General features: G+C 39.4%; 1 protein-coding gene across 8 annotated transcripts in view; it reads right to left on the reverse strand.

The window, feature by feature from the left end:
* LOC110520307 (titin) overlaps positions 1–15,775 on the reverse strand; it is a 178,309-nt gene that overhangs the window by 99,587 nt on the left and 62,947 nt on the right. For 6 of the 8 annotated variants that reach the window (XM_021597527.2, XM_021597528.2, XM_021597534.2 and 3 more), the window contains 20 exons: positions 15,458–15,532; positions 15,133–15,204; positions 14,216–14,353; positions 13,784–14,008; positions 13,433–13,543; positions 13,013–13,105; positions 12,397–12,606; positions 10,332–12,191; positions 7,918–9,984; positions 7,142–7,675; positions 6,531–6,827; positions 6,248–6,319; positions 6,072–6,149; positions 5,381–5,416; positions 3,657–5,156; positions 3,099–3,155; positions 1,292–1,687; positions 661–930; positions 280–555; positions 42–181 (listed from right to left, as the gene is read on the reverse strand). In XM_021597527.2, coding sequence (XP_021453202.2) covers positions 42–181; positions 280–555; positions 661–930; positions 1,292–1,687; positions 3,099–3,155; positions 3,657–5,156; positions 5,381–5,416; positions 6,072–6,149; positions 6,248–6,319; positions 6,531–6,827; positions 7,142–7,675; positions 7,918–9,984; positions 10,332–12,191; positions 12,397–12,606; positions 13,013–13,105; positions 13,433–13,543; positions 13,784–14,008; positions 14,216–14,353; positions 15,133–15,204; positions 15,458–15,532 — 8,507 coding nt within the window. The remainder of the gene's footprint in view (positions 1–41; positions 182–279; positions 556–660; positions 931–1,291; positions 1,688–3,098; positions 3,156–3,656; positions 5,157–5,380; positions 5,417–6,071; positions 6,150–6,247; positions 6,320–6,530; positions 6,828–7,141; positions 7,676–7,917; positions 9,985–10,331; positions 12,192–12,396; positions 12,607–13,012; positions 13,106–13,432; positions 13,544–13,783; positions 14,009–14,215; positions 14,354–15,132; positions 15,205–15,457; positions 15,533–15,775) is intronic. The other 2 variants (XM_021597530.2, XM_021597533.2) reach the window with 2 other exon arrangements.

Below are 15,775 nucleotides of genomic sequence, written 5' to 3' on the forward strand. Positions count from 1 at the left end.
TCTGGGGAAATATTTCAGTCAAATCATAAGACAAGTCTTACCGGTGATCTTGTTAAGACCTGCCCTCTATGTTTCCATTCTCCAGGCACATCCTCTTCAGATATCTCCGTTTCAAAGGTAACATCTTCTTTCTCGACCACCTCACAACTGGAGAGAGGCTTCAAGATCTGAGCTTCACGTTCTGTAAAAATATCAAAAGTATATAATAAGCATTCATTTCATGTAGGTAGCCTTCTTTGATTCAACAACATACAAGATATGTGTGATTGTGCAACCAACCTCCAAGAGTCAGTTTAGCTGTGTATCTGTGGCCTTCAACTTCCATGGCATATTCTCCAATATCGTCGGGCTGTGCATTCTTTATTGTGAGAGTCAGGACTTTTCCTTCTTTCTTGACCTCAGTCTTGTCAGTAGGATCATTAGTAATCTCATCGTTGCCTTTGAAAAACTTCCAGTTGGGGGTTTCTTTGAAGAGCTCACACTTGAAAGTGGCAGTGGCCTTGGGTTTCACATGCTGATCTCTCAATGGTTTCACCAACCAGTCTCTGATAATTTCTGTAAAATTAAGATGTAATCAGTTTTCATACATAGATGAATAGATTGACTATATTTATATCGTTGGTAGGTGTCAACAGTTTATTTAGGGAATTATCTACAAACCAATGATTTTGACAGTTGTTTTGGTCCTGATGAGTTCACACTCGCATGCGTAGATTCCAGCGTCGTCATCGCCCGTGTTCTGGATCGTAACGGCTTGCTGCATTCCAATGACGTTGATGGCCACCTTTCCAGGGATTACTTTGAGGATCTTACCACTCTTCATCCAGGTCACTTCTCTCTCCTTGTTCAACTCACAGGTCAGGTACATAGGCTGCCCCTTTAGGACTGACGTCTCCTCATCCAGCTCCTTCACCCACTTCACGGGCAGTTCTGAATGCGTAAGTATTGGGTTAGTATGAGATCGTTATTTACATACAAGTTATTTGCATCAAAATGTAAAGGTAAAATGCATCAACCCATATCAATAATACATACATGTAATAATCAGTGCAACTTAAATCTGACATAGAAGCTACATAGATTAAGGAATACTTTATCAAAAGCGAGTACTTTCCATAAAATTGTGTAGTTATACGGTAGACATTTTTATAAAACAATATAAAACAAAACATTAAGTAAAACCTTTTTATTTAAGCTACATTAGCTGTAAATGAATTGTGATCAACTTTTCAGTGGTTTACAAAAAAATAAGATTCTTATAAATACATAAATTCATAATTATCTGAAATACCTTCAACAATGAGTTTAGCGGTTGTTGTCTTTTCCTTGTTGCCCAGCTTGGCCACACAGGTATATTCTCCAGTATCAGAAAGTTGTACGTCAATAATGGCTAGTCTGCGATCTTTGCCATCAGAGGTGAATTTGTGTTTTGGACTCTCTCTTAGGTTGCTGTCATCTTTCATCCATGTGGTTACTGCAGTAGAAGGTGAAACCTCACACTCAAACGTAGCAGAAGCACCAACAGCGTCACCTTCTTGTAACACTATGTCTTTGAGCGGTTTCGTGAACTTCAGTGGAACTGCCTTAAGCTGGAATCCGAAAGGATTAGCATCGGGTGGTTTGTCTCCTCCACCACCGGGTTTCAGTCCTCTACCCCTGCCTTCACCAGGGGATGGGGTTTTGCCTGCTACAATTCAGACACAATTACACAAATCAGATGTTTAGCCTGTTTACATCAGTTAAAATGTCGATATGCAATGTTTTGGGCGAACTGACCAAATTCACATAGAAATGTGAGTTATAGATCTATCATTCTACTTGAAAGCAAGTCTAAGAAGCTGTAGATCTGTTCTATGTGCACTATTTCAATGCTTCCCGTTCCTAAGTTTTGTTTTTGCATCTTTTACTTTTGGTTTTGTACACCAGCTTGAAACAGCTGACACAACAACATTATTTTTGGTTATGGAGACTATATTTCACGGTGGTTTAGATGGTACAATGATTCTCTACACTATACTATCTTATTTTGTCACATAAACTGACATTAGGCAAACAATTAAGAGTTTTAGCAACCAAGAAATGGAGGAGCGATTTCTGCATAGCGCAACTTTAAAAGTGTTCAAATGTTCAAACTAATACATTTGTAACACTTACAGTGTTAAACTAGAAAAATATTTTTCCTAATAGATAATGTGAGTGCGTAGGTACAGCATTTCATGGTAGTTGAAGAAGTTTAGAAGTTTACATTTTTAGATGCTTCTGGCTTGTGTTGAAAAATGTATGCTAGTGAAGTAGAATCAGGCTAGGGACTACCAGAGAAATAGTAGTGAGATAGTACCCTTTATAAAACAGGGAGTTTGTATGTGTTGATATGTGCTTGTTATTCAAGATAATACATGATAAATGCGTGTTAACAGAGACATTTGCATTATCACTGCACTTGGGGGGGGCTCCCGAGTGGCACAGCGGTCTAAGATACTGCATCTCAGTGCTAGAGGTGTCATTACAGACCCTGGTTCGATAAAATAGTTCCACCGCCATTTCTCACAGAATTCATTTTACCGACACAAAAGGATCCCACCTTGTCTAACGTATTTTGTTTTGTCAACATTTGGGAGGTAGCGACAAATTTGCTTTTTCATCAGGCCTGTTGTGACATTTTTTATCCGACATGTACTTCACTCGCATAAAAAGGTTGGACGGAAACCTGGTTATAGACTAAGTTTTGTCTAACTTGTTAGAAAAGTGGTCATAGTAGCTGATTTGTATCAAAAGCAAGTGTTGACAGTGGATAGAATGTTGGATGACATTGCTGAATTATGGGAAGTTTATAATGTTGAAGACATCCCATTGAAGTGAATGGAGGCTTTGGGGAGGACAAAAAGGTTAATAGTTTAAAAAGTATAAATTATATTAAAAAGCTGTTGACAAGCAATTTAAGTTGAATCATTCTGCCCGTTTTAAAGTTCGAACAGTGCAAAATGTTGGTTATTATATAACTATTCAAAATAAGTTACAGTGAGAACATTGAGAGTAGAGTGTGCTGACGCTGCACTCTAAAAAAGTTATTATTTTCACATGGATGTAACCAGTCTTACCTTTGAGGCCTCTACCTCTACCTCTGCCTGTGCCTGCTTCTTCTGCTGGCTTTCCATCTGTTTAAGATATTTAAAATGACTATACCGTAAAGACAGATCACATTCAAATCCCTTATAAATATTTTGCTCAGAATTGTACATACAATATGGAGAGATAAATAAAGACAGGTGATGATGGAAACAAATTAACAATGGATGATGGTAGATGGGTATATAATACACAATGTCAAACACCATGTGGAAAAACAGCATGCCAAACATGTGCTTTTTACATGGATTGACAGACAATTAATAGAAACATGGAGACTGACATTGATAAACAACACAACATGATGACAAACAGCACATAGAACATAAAAACATTAAGACGGAAATGGATGAAGATTATTTAGGATGAAATACTTTTTCTGATGAAGATGATGGACATGAAGAAACAATACGAATTTATGAAAAACATTAACATGTAGAAAATGAAAACATTCAGATGAAAATGGGTGGAGATTATTTGGGGTTAAGGACTTTTTCTTCAATGGTGATTCGCTCCAGCCTTCATCTCACCTCGTCTTGGCATTCCAAGTGCATCACCTTCCTCTCCCAAATCTTCTGTGGATCCAGGACTATCACGAGGGGCAAGTTCCCATCCCCAACCTTCACTGTCAGATTCCTCCTCAACATCTGGCTCCTCCTCAAATACTTCCTCCTCCAGCTGAGTCGAGATCTTTCGTAACTGTACAGCTTTAGGGGAAAGCTCTTTCATTGCCGGCACCTTCTTCAGTGGTGCTCCATCAGTTTCCTCTTGTGGTGATTTCTTTGGAACTTTTTTGAGGGTAACACCTTCAAATGAATCTTTTGGTGAAACTTCTTTGGGTAGCTTTTTGGTCCTTTCCGCACTGGGCTTCCTCTCCATAGTAATTTTTTCTATTTCTTTTGGCTTTGGTCTTTCAACCTTAGGTGAAGGAGTCTTTTTCAGTTCTACCATTTTCTTAAGTGTCTCTTCATGCTTTGAGGGTTTATCTTTTTCTTTGTCCTCTTGTTCTCTTGGCACCTGCTCAACCTTTTTTAACTGTACTGGCTCTTCCTCTTTAGGACTCTTTTCCATTTTCTTTATGGGTGCTGTCTTTGGAGGACTTGGCTTTTGTTGAAGAGTTTTTTGAGCCTCTTTCTTCTTATCAGGTTCCTTTTCAGGCTTCACAGCTTCAGTGTCAGCTTTAGGTGACTTTGAAAATGGCTTCAATTTAACATCTTCCTTCTCTTGCTCCTGTGTTGTAATCCTTTTCACCTTTGTCAGTGGTTTGTCCGAATCCTGGACTTGTTCATCTTCAGGAACTTTGGTCACTGGTTTTAATTTGACTGCCTGTGACTCTTCTTTAGCACTAAGAACTCTATCAGCTTTCTTACGATCAGCAGGTTCTTTGATGTCTTCATCTCTTGATGGTCTCTCACCTCTTTTGAAAGCCCCAGATTCCTTATCTTTGTACTTGTCCTTCTCTGGCTCAACAGTTCCTGCTTTAGGAGATTTTTGGAACGGTTTTAACTTCACAGTTTCTTCTCCTTTTTCATCTGATGGCAATCTGGATACTTTCTTTAGGGCTAAACTGGGGTCTGTTGGTTCCTCTTCTTTCACACCCTTAGGAGTTTTCTTTAAAGTCATTTTGTCCTCTTCTTTTTCATCTCTGGGGATGGTCTTCCGAGACCATTTGTCCTCAGTTGAGTCTTTTGTTTCAACCTCTTTAGGTGTCTTTATTTTAGCTCCATCAGGTATCTGGCTGATTTTATCTGTCTTGTCGATTTGCTCTGCCTCATACCTTTCATATACTGTTACTTCAACTTCTTCATACACTCTCTCTTCAAAGTCATGGATTGTATGCTTCGTAATTTTCGGAGGAGGTTTCTTTGGTGGCGCTGGCTGATCTTCAAAGGGGACTGAAGGCACTTTCTTCAGTGATATGATCTCCTGTTCTTGCTCCACATCTTTGGATATCCTGGTTGTTTTCTTCAAGGTTGGCAGTACAAGTGTTTCTTCTTTCTCAACATGAATTTTTGCTTTTTGTCGGAGAACTGCAGTAAAGGTTTCATATTACACATAACAGTTCACTTAACAAGATAACAACATTGAAAACATCACATCCAACACTGAGATTTAGCTATACAGCAAACAAGACAACACACAAACAAAACTCACAGAAAACAATAAAGTAGGAAATCCGACTGTATGTTTAAAATATTGAGCTGGATATTTGTTTATATGCAAGGAATAGTGAAATGTAAAGTATTCATCATACCTTTCTTAGCAGGTCCAGGTGCCTGCTTGCCTTCACCTAGTAGGGGAATTAAGGAAAAGTAAACACTGTTTAGTACAAAGATTCACATTCATTTGAAGATATATGGGATACAAGCCTCAATGTATCAAGTACGGTCAGGACATTGAGATGTGATTGAGGGGAGTTGTATAACCAGCCCAATCAGTTAAGGAAATTGATTCACTTTTCTCTTTGAATGGGAACCAATCGGGAATTCCAAGGAAATTTCCTCCCATAACCAATCAAAGATGAAGACGACTGAAGTAATACTATCAAGTGAAGATATAACAGGGAAACTATGACATGCTCACATTCACTAATGAATTTTAGGACGAGAACTTAGTAAGACATTTAACATGATGTGACATTACATACAGAACCACAGCATTGCTATGAAGGTGAATAGTATAACATGCACATAAAACATTATAACGAGACTGGACAAAGAACAGGAATGTTTTTGTGGATCGAAGAGGCAACCATCTTTGTTGAATGAGATTAATGCAAACACGTTTAGGTGACTTGAAGAAAAAAACAAGCAAAATATGTTAGCCTCAACCCTCTAGGACTATAATGAGGCTTAAGATAGAATGCTTAGTAGTATTTGGATGGTGTGGTTTTCGAGATATTAGTTTGTCATTTTATTTTTGTGATTTTTTTTGTTGTTGAATACCTGTCTCCGTATCATCTTGTTCTTGCACTTGGAAGGCAGGCTTTGTTTCCTGTGTAGTCTTTTTCTTATCTTGAGGAGCTTCAAAAGAATGTTTAAGATTTATATTTGCCCAAGAAACATTCATTCACGAATGTATTTGAAGAACATACATGATGCAACATTAAACAGACATTTACCTTCAAGAGGACTGACTTTCTTTGCAAGTGGCTCTGTGGGCTTTGGAAATGTTTGGCTCTCCTTTATTGGTACTTAAAATAAAATTGTACAATGGTCAAAATCAAGACAGTGCATGTTGGGATAAGCATTAAACCATTGAGAAGAAACATGTCATCAACACACATAGACACATAACAGATAATACGTAATATCCAAAATACATAACACACACAAACATAACAGACAGGGTAGCAAGATTTTTAAGATTTAAGATTTGTGTTTCAAGGATTGTCCTTGTTATACCTTTTTGGGCAGCAACATCTTCACTTGACACCACTTCAGCAACAGCTTTCTTCTCTGGCTTAGATACTTTCTTTACAAGTGGCTCCACTGGCTTTGGAGGCTCAGCAACAGCCTTCTTCTCTGGCTTAGGTTCAGACTTAGGCTCAGGCTTAGACTCTAGCAAAGACACTTTCTTAAGAAGTGGCTCAGCAGTCTTTCGAGGTAATTCCACCTGTTCAGAAATAGCTGTTTTCTCTGGTGCAGGCACTTTCTTTGCAAGAGGCTCAGCAGGCTTTGGAGGTGATTCCTTAGCTGGAACTTGAAATAAAATGATACCATGGTCAAAGTCAATTCTGCTTTATTTAATTGTACCTTTATTTAACGAGGTAAGTCATTGAGAACACATTCTCTTCACAATAACAACCTGACAAATCAAGATATTACAGATTGCGGTATGCATTGGACCACTGAAAAAGTATCAGAGAAAGACTATATCAAATATAAACATAGCACACACAAAGACAGAGAAAAACATCAAAAACACATAACATAAACACAAACATAACACACAAAATATAAAGATTTTAAGAGTGAAGATTAAAGATTTGCATTTCAAGATTTTCTCGTTATACCTTTTTTGGGAACAACATCTTCTTCAGCATTAGCTGTCTTCTCTGGCTTAGTCTCTGGCTTAGTCTCTGGCTTAGTCTCTGGCTTAGTCTCTGGTTTAGTCTCTGGCTTAGTCTCTGGCTTAGTCTCTGGCTTAGCCACCTTCTTTGCAAGTGGCTCAGTAGTCTTTGGTCGAGATTCTACCTCAGCAATAACCATAGTCTCTGGCTTAGGCACTTTTTTAGGAGATTCCTTCACCTCCTCAGCAATAGCTGTTTTCTTTGCCACCTTCTCTGGCTTAGTCTCTGGCTGAGACTCTGGTTTAGATACTTTCTTAGCCAGTGGCTCAGTCGGCTTAAGAGGTGATTCTTTCACCTCTTCAGCAATAGTTTTCTCTGGCTTAGACTCTGCTAAAGACACTCGCTTTACAAGTGGCTCAGCCAGTTTTGGGGGTGATTCTTTCACCTCCTCAGCAACAACTGTTTTCTCTGGTTTAGGCACTTTCTTTGTAAGTGGTCGAACAGGTTGTAGGGGTGATTCCTTCTCCTTTGCTGGTACTTGAAATAAAGTTATATTATGGTCAAGAACAACATACTACAGAAGTGAACCATCAAGAAAATACAAAGGCAATATGTGATCAAACAGCAAACACATAAGGATAAACAAATAAGGAAGTATCCCAAACACAATTACACAAAATGTACACACAAACAACATACAAACAAACAACAGAAAAAGCACGATTTTAAGAGTGACGCAAGAGTGAAGATTTGTATTTCAAGGATTGCCCTTGTTATACCTTTTCGAGTTGCAACCTCTTCTTCACTTGAAAGAAACACATCTTCAGTAATAGCCTTCTTCTCTGGCCTCGACTCTGGTTTGGCCACTTTCCTTACAAGTGGCTTTGGAGGTGATTCTTCCACCTCCTCAGCAACTACAGTCTTCTCTGGTGTAGTCACTTTCTTTATTAGTGGCTCAGGGGGCTGTGGAGGTGAGTCTTTCACCCCTACAGTAAGAACAGTCTTCTCTGGTTTAGCCTCAGGTTTATGTTCAAGATTAAACTCTGGTTTAGATTTAGGCTCTGGTTTAGCCTCTGGCTTAGGCTTAATCTTAACATCTGGTTTAGGCTTTGACTTAGCCTCTATTTTAGCCTCTAGCTTAGGCTCTGATTTAGGCATAGTCTCTATTTTAGCCTCTGGCTCAGCCTCTGGTTTAGGTTCAAGCTTAGACTCTGGTTTAGACTTAGGCTCTGGTTTAGGCTTAGTTTCTGGTTTAGGCTTAGGCTCTGGCATAACTTCTGGTTTAGGCTCTGGCTCAGCCTCTGGTTTAGGTTCAAGCTTAGACTCTGGTTTAGATTTAGGCTCTGGTTTAGCCTCTGGCTTAGGCTTAACGTCTGGTTTAGGCTTTGGCTTAGCCTCTATTTTATCCTCTAGCTTAGGCTCTGATTTAGGCATAGTCTCTATTTTAGCCTCTGGCTCAGCCTCTGGTTTAGGTTCAAGCTTAGACTCTGGTTTAGACTTAGGCTCTGGTTTAGGCTCAGGTTTATGTTCAAGATTAAACTCTGGTTTAGATTTAGGCTCTGGTTTAGCCTCTGGCTTAGGCTTAATCTTAACATCTGGTTTAGGCTTTGACTTAGCCTCTATTTTAGCCTCTAGCTTAGGCTCTGATTTAGGCATAGTCTCTATTTTAGCCTCTGGCTCAGCCTCTGGTTTAGGTTCAAGCTTAGACTCTGGTTTAGACTTAGGCTCTGGTTTAGGCTTAGTTTCTGGTTTAGGCTTAGGCTCTGGCATAACTTCTGGTTTAGGCTCTGGCTCAGCCTCTGGTTTAGGTTCAAGCTTAGACTCTGGTTTAGATTTAGGCTCTGGTTTAGCCTCTGGCTTAGGCTTAACGTCTGGTTTAGGCTTTGGCTTAGCCTCTATTTTATCCTCTAGCTTAGGCTCTGGTTTAGACTTAGGCTCTGGTTTAGGCTTAGCTTCTGGTTTAGGCTTAGGCTCTGGCATAACCTCTGGTTTAGGCTCTGGCTTAGACTCTATTTTAGCCTCTAGTTTAGGCTCTGATTTAGGCTTAGTGTCTACTTTAGCCTCTGGCTCAGCCTCTTGCTTAGGCTCTGGCTTAACCTTAGGCTCTGGCTTGGCCTCTAGTTTAGGCTTAGGCTCTGTCTTCAACACCAAAGCGGGCTGTGGAGGTGATTCTTTCAGCCCTACTTCAGTAACAGCCTTCTTCGCTGGTTTAGCCTCTAGCTTAACCTCTGAATTAGACTCTGGTTTAGGCTCTGGTTTAGGTTTAGGTTCCGGCTTAGCCTCTAGTTTAGGCTCTGATTTAGGCTTAGTGTCTACTTTAGCCTCTGGCTCAGCCTCTTGTTTAGGCTCTGGCTTAGCCTTAGGCTCTGGCTTGTCCTCTAGTTTAGGCTTAGGCTCTGTCTTCAACACCACAGCAGGCTGTGGAAGTGATTCTTTCACCCCTACTTCAGTAACATCCTTCTTCTCTGGTTTAGCCTCTAGCTTAACCTCTGGTTTAGACTCTGGTTTAGGCTTAGGCTCTGGTTTATCCTCTGGTTTAGGCTCTGTCTTAGCCACTGTCTTAGGTTCTGGCTTGGGCTCTGGCTTAGGTTCTGATTTAGGTTCTGACTTAGACTTTGGCGTAGACACTTTCTTTACAAGTGCCTCAGCAGGCTTTTCAGCAATAGCTATCTTCTCTGGCTTGGACTTTGGCTTGATTTCTGGCTTAGACTCTGGTTTAGCCACTTTCTTTCCAAATGGCTCAGATTCTTTCACCCCTTCAGCAACAACAGTTTTCTCTAGCTGAGATGCTTTCTTTGTAAGTGGTTCAACAGGTTGTGGAGGTGATTCCTTCTTCTCTGCTGGTACTTGAAATGAAATGATACTATGGTCAAGATCAAGATACTACAGATTGGGGTAAGCAGTGGAGCACCAATACAATATCAAAAAAGATGTGATCAAATAGAAAACACAATCCAAAAAAGACACAAAACATAGACACAAACAACAGAGAATTGCAAGAATGACACAAGAGTTGTGGATTTTGACCACTAAGAGGATGTGTTGATATGGGATGGCAAACACTGGAATGAAGCAACTTTATGAATAATACTGGGAAAAAAAGTTTGATTTCAAACTAAGCGTGAAATGGAATTGACGGATGATTTTGCTGACAAGATGATGAGATGAAACATGTTAGATTTACTTAGTATACCTCTTGAAGGCGAGGCTTTTGAAGATATCTTTTCCTCCTCTTGTGAGTCAAGTGTTTCCTCTTCAGAAGGAATTGCTTTAACAGGTTTGCCTTTTACAATCACCCGTTTCTTAGTTTGGATGTCCTCAACTGTAAAAGGTCTCTCTTCGATGGGCTCCTCTCTCATAGTAAGTGTCTTGTCAGCCCTTTCCTTGGATTCAATTACTTTGGCAGGTTTGTCTTTCTCAACTACCTGCTTCTTAGGTTGGATGACCTCAATTCTAATCTCTTCAGTGGTTTCCTCTCCCGTAGTAAGAGTCTTCTTAAAAGTTTCCTGCTTGGATTGAATTACTTTAGAAGGTTTGCCCTTTTCTATAACCTGTTTCTTTGCCTGGATATCCTCATTTGTACGGGGTATCTCTTCACTGAGTTCCTTTCTCATAGTAAGGGTCTTCTTAAAGGTTTCTTCCTTGGATTGAATTACTTTGGAAGGGTTGCCTTTCTCAACTACTTGTTTCTTTGATTGGAAGTTTTCAACAGTACAAGGTATCTCTTCAGTACCAACTAATCCCTGTCCTTTCTCTTTGGGCAACAGCGCTTTTATTGGAGAGATACCTTCTGACAAATGTATTTTGTCCTTTCTTGTATTAACTTGTTTATTTGATATTTCTTCAATTACTGATTCTACTCTGATAGAAGATTCTACTAGTTCTTGGCATTCTACTGATTGAGCAATACCTTCTTGGTTAGATCGAATGTCAGTTTCCTTTCTTGCTGTTGGTTTGGGGGAAATAATATCTGTGGCTGCATTTATATTCTCTGAAACATCCATAACAGATGCCTCTTGTTTTGAAACATATTCTTCATGTTCCTGGGGAGATAATTTTCTTGGAGAACTATAATCTGTTTTAACATGAATCTCCTGGCTTCCGCCTGACTTTTCCTTCGTGTCTGATACCCTGGTGATCATTTCCTTTTTCTTTACAATGTCTGTTTTCTTTTCGTCCACTTTTTTATCTGTGTCTATAGCCTTGCTTTCACCCTTAACTACCTGATGCGTATTAGGAGACTTATTCATAGATATTTCTTCCCTCATACTAGCACTCCCTTGCTTCATGATGGAAACTTCATATTTGTGTAGTTCAGTGTCCACTTTTTCATCATTTAATACTTCCAAAGATACAGTATCCTTCTTTATAGGTACACTGTCTTTTGTAGTAACTTTGGCAGCTTTCTGGACAAAATGTTCTTCTGAAGATTGAACTACTTGATGGATAGGTATATATTCAATTGTAGCCTGTTCTCTCTTTAACTCAACTACATCAACAAAGCGAGTTCCCTTAGTTTTTATGCCTGTACCTTCTTCCTCTCTAGACACTAAACTTGCAGTGTAAACACTTTTCCTGAGAAGTGTTTCTTCTCCTTCTGTGGACGATTCATGAGACTCCCTCTGAAGAGATCGATCCTGTTTGGCTGGTAAATCTGCCTCTAGATTAGACCTAATTTCAACAGAACTTCTTTCCTCTGGTTTCGGTGTAGTAAAAACCTTAGTAGCTCTATCTTTCATCTTGGAAACCTCACTAAGAGATGGTTCATGTTTCATATCTGACTTTTTATCTTTTTGGACAGATAGTTTTTCTGGAAGGATATCTTTTGTGGTCACTGAAATCTTCTGTTGGAATGTCGATGTAGTGCTATTGTCCAATATATCACCTTTGTTCTCATATGACACCTCTTCATATTCATGCCCTGCTTCTTCATACTGAAAGACTTCTTCTATTGGAGGAGCTCTCTCCATCGTGTCGGAAACCTCCCACAACTCGTGAGTTTTCGAAGATCTCTTTTTCTCAGCCGTCTGAAGACTAGAAGTCACTTGAAGTTCTAAAGATGTTTTTAAGAGTTCCCACCAAATGGAGGTCGCAAGAGATTAACGACAAAACACAACATAAAGACAAACATTGGGTTTAAAAACACAGATAAAAGAAAGTAGTACTGGCATGCCATTATGCACCTGATATCTACATTTGGAGGTGAAATAAGATTTTAATAAATTGAACACCACTAACATAGAGCACATTTAGAATACCTGTGTCTGGCGGAGTTCCTTTTCTTTGTGGCATAACTTCGATTTCTGAAGTTGGAACTTTCTTTTCTTCTTCCATCTCCTTTTTAGGTTTAGTAATAGGTACCTTTTCAGTAGGTTTTTTCTCAGGAACCCTCTCAACAGGTACCTTTTCAGTAGGTTTTATCTCAGGTACCCTCTCAACAGGTACAGGCTTTTGTTTGGGCTCCATTACTTGAAGCACATACAAGACACGCATTAGACATTGGCAACACGGAAGAGTGACAAAAGGGTTGTTGCATAACACAACAAATCTGACAAGCAGAACACTTTGCTTCAAACATATTGTCAACATGGTCACAAACATAACATGACCCATATCTAAAACAGTCTTAACAACTTATGATAAACTATACGTCTAATATTATGTCATATTATAACACCATTAAGTCAGCTTCATGATGATAGTTAAAGTGTTACCCTTTAAAGTGTCTAGATTGTCAAACAGACGGAAAACTGAGGGAAAAGGAGAGCCGGAATATGGTAAACTTAAGACAAAGAATAGTTCAAGAAGACTCTTAAGACATCACAGTAGACAGTATGTACGGTACAGTACATAAGTCAGTGCATAAATCCCTACCTTTTTGCGGTGTATCTTCCTTTGGCGTCACAATAACTGATTCAGGCTTTCTGGCAACCTTAAGAGGTTCTGGTTTTCTTTCTTCCACAGGAACTTAAAAGACCATTTAAGATTGTTAAAAACATGCATATACAATGAAGATATTCAAGAAAGTCATTTCAAATACAGACATTGCACAAGTCACACTCTATTGAGTGGTAAGACTGTATGACGATGATTATGACGAGACAAAATTAAGCAACTGGTGAAAATACTTTTCAGTTGTGCATAAACATTTCAAAAGACAAACTCTGTGACGTAGAAGCTAGACGATACCAAATGTGAACATAGACAAGACATAGATGTTCAAAGCTGGGGTTGGTTAGAAGAAAGCTATTAAACATTAACGGGAGAAGCATTGACAACCTATATTGTGTATACCTTGTTCTGGCACAGGTTGCACATGAGGCTCTATGTCCTCTCTGGCCACTTTTTGAGGGATGGTAGCTGGTCTCTGCGGAGTTACCTCCTGTCTTTTTTGTGCTTCTGGCACTTCAAAGAATATGCACATTATCAGTAATATACAATGTGCTGTGATGAAAGCACAACAAACAGACATAAAATTGACCAAGAAAACAACAAATACGGATTCAAAATACGTGAAATTACATAGTCTTAAACTTTGTAATGCCACAGACAGACAAAGATGGACTGACAAACAGAAGAGTATAAAGAGCATACAAGTTGTTAAAAGACTCAGAAAGCTGCCTCTCTTTTGAGAGATGCTGATACCTTGTGGTGATGGGACCTTCTTTGCAGCAGGAGTAGGCTCTGGCTCCTTTGCAGCAGGAGTAGGCTCTGGCTTCTTTGCAGCAGGAGTAGGCTCTGGCTTCTTTGCAGCAGGAGTAGGCTCTGGCTTCTTTGGAGAAGGAGTAGGTGCAGTCTCTGGCTTTTTAACTGCTGCTGGCGTTCCTGGTTCTGGTTTTGAAGCCTCCGGTTTCTTAGCTTTCTCAGGAACTTAAAGTAACATGCACTTTGATTTAGAGTTCACATACCAAGGTAATAATTACACTACATACAGATATGACACAAAATAAAAATGAACTTCTATGTTAGATGCTATATAAACATAATAATATATAATATACATACAATTACACAAAGGAAAGGTGACATTAAAGAGGGGAATAAATAATCCACAAAACAAGACATGACAGGAAATACCTTTGGATGGTGGACTCTCTGGTTTCTTTACAGGTGCACCCTTCGGTTCAGGTTCAACCTTAGCCACAGGTGAAACTTTAGGCTCTGGTTTTGGCTCAGCTTTTGGCTCCGCAACATGGGGTGCAGCTTGAGGGACATCTTCAAGTAATACAGACATCAACATTAGAAACTATGGGCTATCAAGAAAAAACGAGTACAAGAGTGAAAGCCATAAAAGCATGGGACAAGAGTATGATTGAGACAACTCCACTAAACTCAATGCACAAAGTGACAGAAGTGAATAAACTTAGTCACACAGGCTTATTCACACAGAATCCTTTGGGATAATAACAGGGAGTGTTAGAAAGTGCTACATAGATGATTTAGAAACTGCGAAATAGACAGACAAGAGACTGACAAGTGTCACGCCCTGATCTGTTTCACCTGTCTTTGTGCTTGTCTCCACCCCTCTACAGGTGTCACCCATCTTATTTATACCTGCGTTCTCAGTTTGTCTGTTGCCAGTTCGTTTTGTTCGTAGAACCTACCAGTGTTTTGTTTCCCGGCTCCCGCCTGTTCCTTGCTCCTGTTCTGCCTGGCCTGACCCTGCCTGTTGTCCTGTACCTTTGCCCCACTACTCTGGATTACCGACCACTGCCTGACCTGACCCTGAGCCCGCCTGTTGTTCCAGTGCCTTACACCCTCTCTGGATTAATGACCCCTGCCTGCTTTGACCTGTCGTTTGCCTGCCCCTGTTTAAAGAATTAACTTTCTTCAACACTGTCTGCACCCGGGTCATACCTTAAAACGTGATAACAAGAAGATATGGTATTAAGAGACAGACAACTGAAAATATTCAGGACAGAGACGCAACATCATAAGATCTACAACAGCAGCAGTAGGAGCATTTCTGAAGCACATGGAAAAATGCAATATACCTTTCTTTAATGGAACCTGTTCAGGTTTCTCAGCTGGCTTATGGAAAGGTGCCTTTGCTTCTTCATGTTCTTCTAAGATATTGCAAGTGAGCAATTACATACACCAAAATAAAAAGAGCACAATATTGGTTATAGAAGTCATGCAAATAAATACAAAATAATTACGGACACTAAGTTGAAGAAAACAAGGTTCACGTACAACAACCACAAAAACAATCAACTAAAACAAACAAATTCACAGATTTAGTTAAAAGAACATTAAGAATACATGACAAACATGACAAGATCGTTAGACAAGCACATCATTTCTGATTTAAGACTATACCTTTTGGAGAGGGACGTTTCTCTGGGACAACCTCTGCAGTTATCTTCTCCTCCACTGGCTTTTTGGCTTCAGGTACTTGGAAATATCATCACAGTAAGTACAAGTTATCACTGAGTTAATGTGTAGGGACAAATATAATTCATCTTATAATGTAATTTACAGTAGTGGACATTGGTTACTTTACACAGACAAACAGTCATGCAAAAGTAGAATATTTATAGTAAAAGCCCTTATTTTCAAATTTAGTTTTTTTTCAACAAGAGAGACATACAAGAGAGACATATCAACATGTACACACATCAACCAGATCAACACAAA

This window comes from Oncorhynchus mykiss, chromosome 3, assembly GCF_013265735.2.
Source record: "Oncorhynchus mykiss isolate Arlee chromosome 3, USDA_OmykA_1.1, whole genome shotgun sequence".
NCBI lineage: Eukaryota > Metazoa > Chordata > Actinopteri > Salmoniformes > Salmonidae > Oncorhynchus > Oncorhynchus mykiss.